Below are 7,508 nucleotides of genomic sequence, written 5' to 3' on the forward strand. Positions count from 1 at the left end.
CTCACTCCATCGAGTAAACAAGCACAACAGTCCAGTCACTTTATATTAATTTCTTCTACTAAAACTCCAATCCCCATTCACTGGTTCGCGACGACGCAATGCTGTCGCGGGACCCAATACTCAAACAACTAAACCGAGGGGACCCTCCAAATTCGACATCTGCAACCGACAACGACGTTGTTGGGGAGGACATGGCGGCTGTCGACAAGATCGTGGACGACCCCCCCGACTGGCCTGACATGCGCTCTATGGGGGGTCTGTCGTACTCGTCGTAGCCTTCGTCGTCCATCATGGCCGACGACGTAAAATACGGCGCAATGTTGGGGGGGTACGTCGCAGATTCCCGTCGATGGGACATGGAGCTGCGGCGCCCGCCTTCCCGATACGCAGCCGCGAACCTGTCCTCTTCCTCGGCGGTGAACGTGACATTGTACTGGTGCTTCAAGTACTCGACCTGCATTTCGGCCGTCGCGAGCGCTTCGTCGAGCTCGGCCAGTTCGTGCTCCTTGCTTTGCATGAGCTCGAGCAGCGACTTGATCTGGTTTTGTTTGCTTTCGATGCTGCGCGCTTGGAACTGGGTCTCTTGCGTCAGCAGCGCGTTTTGCTCCATGGCCACCTTGAGCTGCGCCGACAGCTCGACGCACTTGGTCTGCAACTGCTCAACTTGTTGGTCAAAGTTATGAGTAGACGACGGCCGGGCCAGCAGTTCCTTGATCTCGTCATCCTTGCGCTCCAACTCGGCCACCAACTCCTCCACTTCCTTGTGCTTGGCGCATACTTGTTCAAACAGGAACATGTCCATCTTTTCCATGGCGTTGCCGGCCCCTACCTCCACGCGCTTGGCGAAATCCGACGACAAGTGTTCAATCGTTTCGACATTGGCCAGGACTTCGTGCTTGAGGGCGTTCACGTCGCACGTGCGCTCGTACAGCGCCACGCGCATCTCGGCGACCTCCGCCTCCAACTTCCGGACTTGTTGGCGCAACTTGCCGCTGTCTTCGTCGTCTTCGAACCGCACCGACTTGCGCACCGAGAGGAAGCTGTCGTTGAGCAGCACACTCGGGCTTTCTCGCGTCGGCGTCTCCGAGTGGAGGACGTCGAGTTCGTGCGCCTTGGCCTCGAGTTCCGCTTGCAACCGCTTCACCTGGGTTTGAAGATGCTCCATGTCCTGGGTCGTCGCGTCCGACTGGGTCGCGCGCGTGAGTTCCCGGACGTGGGACTCTAACTCGGCCTTTTCGTCGTCCCGCTGGGCAACCACCTCTTCCAACGCCGCCACCGATGCTTCCAAGCGTAGGATAGCCGCCTTTTGAGAGGCAGCCACCGACGATGCACTAGCATGATCGGGGGAGCTCTCGAGATGCATCGACGTCAGCCTCGACTCGAGCTGCATCACGTCCTGGTCTCTGTCTACGGCGGTCTGCAATGCAAGGTCCAACTGGGCCTGGGAGTTCTGCGCCTCCCGCGTCAGCGCGACGATCGTGGCTTCGTGGCGGGCAATGCGTTCTTCGAGCTGCTCGACGACGGTCGCCGTCTGATTGGTGGTGGCCGAGTCGACACTGAGCGACGCCGACGCCCGCGTGAGCCCGATGGACTTGATTTCGTGGCGCAGCTGCTGCGCAAAGTCGGCTTGCACTTGTGCGTTGGACTTTTCAAACCGGTTCACCAACGCTGCAATGCGCGACGCTTTCGCCGACTCCATCTTGTTGTCGGCCTCTTCTTCGCGCAAAATCTCACGCAAGTGCCACACGATGCGATTGCTGGTCGACAACTCGCCCGACGGGATGCGCGCCTCCAGGTTCGCCAACTGGGCCGTCAGCGCTTGCTTGTCGGTGGCCAACGCCGCCACCGACGCCTCCAGCCCCTTGTACGCCGTGTCCGATGCGGCAAACTGCACTTTCCACTGTGCGTCCTGACTCGACAACTCGGTCGCGAGGCGCGCGCACTCGGCGTTCTTGGCCGCCAGCTGCAGTTCCAACTGCTCGAGTTTCTGTAGCATTTCTACCGATGGAGGGGCTGGGGCTGGTACCGCGACCGTCGCGGGCACCTCGACGGGCCGAGGCTGTTGATCCAAGATTGGATCATCCAATGAAAACTCTTTCCGGGGTGGCTTCACACTGGTAGCGTCTGGCTTGTTGCTAACGTCGCGCCGAACCACAGTCACTTCTTTCGGAAGGGGGGTCGTCGTAGTCGGCACGGTGGAAGACGTTGTGGAGGTGCGGGTCTTAATCGCCTTGGCGGGTTGCGATGATGCCGCCGCTGGCTTGGACGATTGTTGCAACGACGAGGCAATGAAGGAGGATGATAGTGTCTTGGAGGTCTTGGCGGGGGTGGAGACTGCAGGTTGCGATGATGCCGCGGGCTTGGACACCGACGAGGCAGTGGATGATAATGTCTTGGAGGTTTTGCCAATGGGCCAACTTGTACTGGTTGAAGTTTCCAGCATCGTTTGCGACCGCATCTGAGCTCGTGATGACGTTTGCAAAGTCGTCGTCGATGAGTTGGCACAAAACGTGGGGTTCGATCGCATGTTGATGGAAATGAGCTTGGATGCTGTCATCGAATTCTGGCGCCGCTTGTCGTCTACCGACCCGCGCCGGGATCGGTCCTTGGACCCACTGCGCGACCGCGGGTCGGACTTGAGCTTGGAGCCCAAATGCGTGTACACAAAATCGGGTTCTTTTCCGTTGATGGACGAGAACGACGATGCTGACAAGGATGACGTCGCAGATGACGACGACGGGGCTTCCCTCGACAAAGAGGATGACGACGACGTTGCACTGTGGGTGTAGACAGGGTCCACAGAGCCCTTGGCTTGGTCCATAATGCTTTGGATGTCCATCGGCTACACACCCACGCAGTGTCACAGGTACTGAAAGTCATGAAGATATCGAGCTTTGCTTGGTATGTACCTGAGGGGCAGCACTTGGACGTTTGGTGGTGTCGTGGCTGGCCATGGCGTCATGCTGCCGCTTGCGGTGGACGTCTTCTTGTCCAGGGGCAATCATACTGATCTCGTCCAAGGACAAGTCGTCCATGCACAACGCTTCCCGCGTGTAAACGGCCGTTTCTCGAGAATAGGTCTCGCGCGAAATGGTCTCTCGCATAAACGAGGGCACGTCATTGTCTTCGTTGTCGGAGAACTCCTGAAAGTCGACGGTGGCCGATGATTTCACCGATGGTTTCGATGATGCATTCGGTTCTGGCTCTGAACACTGCGACGAAGGAGGAGTGGCGAGCGTCCCGTTGCTCCCTTGGCGCGGCGGCATGGACGTGAAGAACGTAGGCATATTGTAGCGCTTGGGGGGGTTTTCCACAGGACGTTTGATCGTCTGGAAGCGCGGGGTCGTGTTGGCGGTCGACGGCGACGCGGTTTCGTCGCTGTCGTCGTTAGCCTCGACCGACAACCGGCGGCGCTTCTGGATTGAGTCGGGGGGCACGTCGATGTTGTTGCCGCCAACCGGGTCTTGACTATTGCGCCGTGCAAGAATGTCCTTGGCACTCTTTTCCAACGTCTCGATCAGGTTGTAATCCTTGAGCGCATTCGCATTGCTGTCCTTGCGACAGGCGTTGCTCAAGTCACTGACGAGGTTGTACAGTTGTTCGTCCTTGTCACTGTGCGTGTACGGAGCCTGTTGCCCACGCATGCTGTTGCTTCGATTCCCGCCACTCGCCGCCGCCGACGGCTGCGGGCGGTACGCGTGGCCATGCAGACTCCGCGAGTTCGTGCCGGTCATCACCCTCAACAAGCAGCAGTGTGGGATAGGTCTGTGAAATCCACCATCAAATTATCCGGACTACAGATATCCGGATATGCACCTTCGATCTACGTTTTTCAGCCACTCAACGCAATCCACCCGTGCAAAAACGAAGTTCGAAGTATACTGTGTCGAACAATCTTTACGGCAGTTACAGTCTGTCGCGTTGTCCTGAACAAGAATCAAGTCTGAGGATGGATGCTTCAACTGCTTCGTTGCGATAAACGTCGAGGTTGCTCTCACGTAGGTCTTGCTGCACTGGGTAGGTATGGTAGAATGCGTACAATTGCCTCTTCCTGCGCGCCGCGCACCGTTGTGTAAGCTACCGTAAACAACGTGCACAAGGAAACTGTACCACGCACGCCACATTTGCAATTCCACAATCTATAGAGGCCAACACTTTGACGTATCGATACCTCATGCCGTTCGAGGTGGTAGAGCCCCCGCGACACTGTACTATAGACTGGCCCCAAGTTCACATCAACGTCGTCGGTGTGTGCGCTGGCTGCTCCATAAACGAGAGCTTTACGAGACTGATGTCCTGCAGTACAGTACGTGCATTAGACATGTTGACAAATGCTGAATTGTTTCACAACCATGGATGAAATGACTGACTTCACCAATCAAACAAAGAGGTTTCAAGTATGTCGTTCAACTGAGGGAATCATAATATAATACGTGGCCGATATAAATTGTAGGATTGGCTTCACGGAATGCATTCATCAAGTTATATTTAATCGAATTGATTTAATTGGGGTGCAGAATATATTAATTCGGGCCCTGGACGGCGAAAGCACGAAATTCGGCAGGTGCGATTTGGACCTCGAGATTTCGGAGCGACCGAACATCCATGGCGACTGTGCAAGGACTGTCCAGCTCCGACGACGTAAAGCCTTCTGAGGAGGCGAGGAGTGATGATGTCGTCGCCGCTGTTGGTGTCGAGAAGATCGCACCAGAGATGGCGGGACAGGAGTTCGCCGTGGGACTGTACATGTCGATGTGGCCGAAAGTCGAAAAGTGCGACCAGTACGTGTCGATGCTGCTCGAGACGCAAGAACAACTGCACAGCAAGATCAAGGCCCTGACGGAGACGCTCACGGGAACCGGTGACGACGCAACGCTAGATGAATCGCAGTCCCCACTAGTGGACTACGCCCTGCGGTTGCGCGAGTTTCCGAACCGCGTCCAAGTGCTTCAAGCGAAGCTGGAAGGCATTCGGACGCTGCTGAATGCAGTCAAGTCGTCCCAGCTGGGACCCACTCCAACCACCCCCGTCAAAGGTGCGCTGAAACAGCAACCAACAGCCACCGATCCAGGTACTGTTGGGTCTGCCACCGAATAGACTTTTCCGTTATCATGGGACGAGGAGACAAAAGCAATGTGGAAAGTGATAAGCCAATGCAGCTATATTTAATGTGGTGTGGCGTGCGAAGTAAGCATGTCAGCGTGTGTTATGCATGGAGCTCGGAAGGTTGGTGTCATTGGTCACGTTGACGACACTCTGCTGCTTGCTTTCCCAGTCTGCTGCTGTTGCTGCTTCATGGTCTTCTCCGTGTTCCACGCACTACACGACGCAGAAGGAATAAGAATGCTGGTTTCGTTGCCTACGACTCGACCATAGCGATTGAAGGTACTAGTTGTACATACCTGAGATCTTCGGTGGACACATTCGGTCGTCGCAGTTGAGGTGGTACAAGTGAACGGACTTTTCGTTTTGCAATCTTTGTGCCATCAATCGACGCATCGCTCCCGGCGTCCAACGATCGCTTGGCCGTGGGCGTCGTTGTGGTTGTGACGGGTCGGATAGGGGCGCCAGCAAAGGCGGCGAGGGACGTCTTCTTGCCGACGGTGGTGTCCGCAAATAGATCGTCCACAGAAGGCAAGGCAATGGGCTTCTTTGCACAAGGCTGAGCTTTCACCTCCACATCATCGTCGGAGCCGCTTGAGTCCGAGTCGCTGTAGTTGCCGACCAAAGACATGGCGCTCTGTATGATCCGATCCACCCCATAAATTAATACCCATCGAAAAACTCGTAATAGTGTGGTTTCTCATGAAATAATGTAGTATGCATACGAGTACTATAATAGTACACAACTTTACAGTTAATAGTGTACATTCATATTTGCTTAGGGGTTTTGGGCGTCAAAATCAAGGCTTTTTAACGTTAACCAAACCATCCGGCGAAAATCTGATTCGCTCCAACGTTAAAGTCGAAGTACAGTGTACAGTACTGGCTCGGTCATTGACCGAAAAACATGCTGTGGATCATGTCCATATTCAGCGTCGTTGCCGCTAGCTCCAACGTGGCTGCGGCAACGATGCAAGATGCAGACCACTGCACGACCATACTGGTTGGCGCCAAGTTTCGATCACTAGTGTACCGTAGCTGTACGTATTTACTTACGGTGAGTAGGCGTCAGCCAGTGGTGCATCAATGACCACACAACCAAACGACTGTAGTATGTGCGACTTTCGCATTGCCAAAGTGCCACAGAAGACCCATGCAGTTGGGTCGACGCGCCATCTTATCCTTCCGCGGGGCAGTTATCCTCGCTATGATGACTTTGCACACAAAACAGCAACCCGTTAGATAATGAACGATTGTGTTGTCCCGTGTAACGTTAGTTGGCACTGACCGATCTTGGCGAGGGAGGGCGATGTGGCCCTGGTGGCCCACTTGACTGCGGCCAGCGACAAGTTTGCCACGTCCGCCCACGAGGCGTTCTACGCGCTGTTCGTGGACGTCGTCACTCGGTTCCACGACGGGTCCATCTTCTCGGACTTTGCCAGTGAGTCCATGACTGTATCTGCGATGGGGTACCCCAGTTGGTGGCTCGAGGAAGTGGGGTACTTTGGGCCCAAGGCAGCGGACGGGGTGGCGGTCACGGGTGCGCTCGTGCTGGGGGTGGTCACGGTGGCGGCGCTGGCCGTGGGGCTGGGGTCCTGGCTGGGCCGTCGCACGTCCACCGTCAAGTCCAAGGGCTACGTCCTTGTCAAGTAGAGTAGCTCAACGTATGATGTGTGTTGCTACGTACGCTTCAATTGAACTTGAAGTGGCTTTGTGGTGGCGTTAAGGAATGATATATCACTATTTGACTGTATCCGAGGTACTTTGAAGTAGTTCGCAAGTGAACCGGTCCCTGTACATCATACAGAGCAGATTTGCGTTCTACAACGTTTAAACGATTGTATATACAGTACTGATTGCATTTCTAGCCGCCAGCTAGATATCATTGGTAGAGCTGGCTACCCGGTAGGTCCTGGCTAAACACGAAAAATAGTGAAATGACACAAGACCATATAACACAATCTACCAGTAGTCCCGTTAGCTGGTGGTGTGGTTATTGACGGATCACTTGGCTGTGTAACGACGTCTAGACACGTGATTTTATCGGTCCAGTTCTCCAGTCCATGGATTCAGCTACGTTGAAGTGGTCGTATGCTTCGTCATAACACGACCAGTACTTCGTTATAAGCCGCAAATGAACATATTCTTCGTCTTACAAAGTTATGCTGTGAAACCAACGATCAAACGAACTACTTGATAAAGGCATAGCCCTTGGACTTGACGGTGGACGTGCGACGGCCCAGCCAGAACCCCAGCCCCACGGCCAGCGCCGTCACCGTGACCACCCCCAGCACGAGCGCACCCGTGACCGCCACCCCGTTCGCTGCCTTGGGCCCAAAGTACCCCACTTCCTCGAGCCACCAACTGGGGTACCCCATCGCAGACACAGTCATGGACTCACTGGC

General features: G+C 55.2%; 5 protein-coding genes across 5 annotated transcripts; 2 read left to right on the forward strand and 3 right to left on the reverse strand.

Annotated features, from left to right (window-relative positions):
* Positions 1–22: 22 nt before the first annotated feature.
* Positions 23–3,734, reverse strand: H257_12187 (hypothetical protein; the record flags this gene model as incomplete). Its single annotated transcript, XM_009839315.1, has 2 exons — positions 23–2,842; positions 2,910–3,734. The coding sequence occupies 2 exons, from the start codon at positions 3,732–3,734 to the stop codon at positions 59–61; spliced, it is 3,609 nt and encodes a 1,202-aa protein (XP_009837617.1). The 3' UTR covers positions 23–58.
* An 822-nt stretch (positions 3,735–4,556) lies between these two features.
* H257_12188 (hypothetical protein) lies at positions 4,557–5,785 on the reverse strand. Its single transcript, XM_009839316.1, has 2 exons — positions 5,403–5,785; positions 4,557–5,319 (listed from the first exon to the last, which is right to left on the reverse strand). Exons 1-2 carry the CDS (start codon positions 5,732–5,734, stop codon positions 5,241–5,243), a joined length of 411 nt encoding a protein of 136 aa, XP_009837618.1. The 5' UTR covers positions 5,735–5,785; the 3' UTR covers positions 4,557–5,240.
* H257_12189 (hypothetical protein) lies at positions 4,570–5,204 on the forward strand. The gene has a single exon (XM_009839317.1). The coding sequence runs from the start codon at positions 4,606–4,608 to the stop codon at positions 5,095–5,097; it is 492 nt and encodes a 163-aa protein (XP_009837619.1). The 5' UTR covers positions 4,570–4,605; the 3' UTR covers positions 5,098–5,204.
* A 225-nt stretch (positions 5,786–6,010) lies between the features above and the next one.
* On the forward strand, positions 6,011–6,756 carry H257_12190 (hypothetical protein; the record flags this gene model as incomplete). Its single annotated transcript, XM_009839318.1, has 2 exons — positions 6,011–6,132; positions 6,405–6,756. 2 exons carry the CDS (start codon positions 6,011–6,013, stop codon positions 6,754–6,756), a joined length of 474 nt encoding a protein of 157 aa, XP_009837620.1.
* Positions 6,757–6,985: 229 nt separating this feature from the next.
* Positions 6,986–7,496, reverse strand: H257_12191 (hypothetical protein; the record flags this gene model as incomplete). Its single annotated transcript, XM_009839319.1, has 2 exons — positions 6,986–7,019; positions 7,297–7,496. The coding sequence occupies 2 exons, from the start codon at positions 7,494–7,496 to the stop codon at positions 6,986–6,988; spliced, it is 234 nt and encodes a 77-aa protein (XP_009837621.1).
* Positions 7,497–7,508: the final 12 nt, after the last annotated feature.

The sequence above is a fragment of the Aphanomyces astaci genome, assembly GCF_000520075.1.
Source record: "Aphanomyces astaci strain APO3 unplaced genomic scaffold supercont1.39, whole genome shotgun sequence".
In the NCBI taxonomy this organism is placed as follows: domain Eukaryota; phylum Oomycota; class Saprolegniomycetes; order Saprolegniales; family Verrucalvaceae; genus Aphanomyces; species Aphanomyces astaci.

What these genes read in the sequence shown, in the direction of transcription:
- H257_12189 (XM_009839317.1), top strand. Translation starts at nt 4,606, where the DNA reads ATGGCGACTGTGCAAGGACTGTCCAGCTCCGACGACGTAAAGCCTTCT.
- H257_12188 (XM_009839316.1), bottom strand. Translation starts at nt 5,734, where the DNA reads ATGTCTTTGGTCGGCAACTACAGCGACTCGGACTCAAGCGGCTCCGAC. An exon ending in GTGTCCACCGAAGATCTCAG is followed by an intron (nt 5,320 to 5,402) that starts GTATGTACAACT and finishes TGCGTCGTGTAG; the next exon opens with TGCGTGGAACACGGAGAAGA.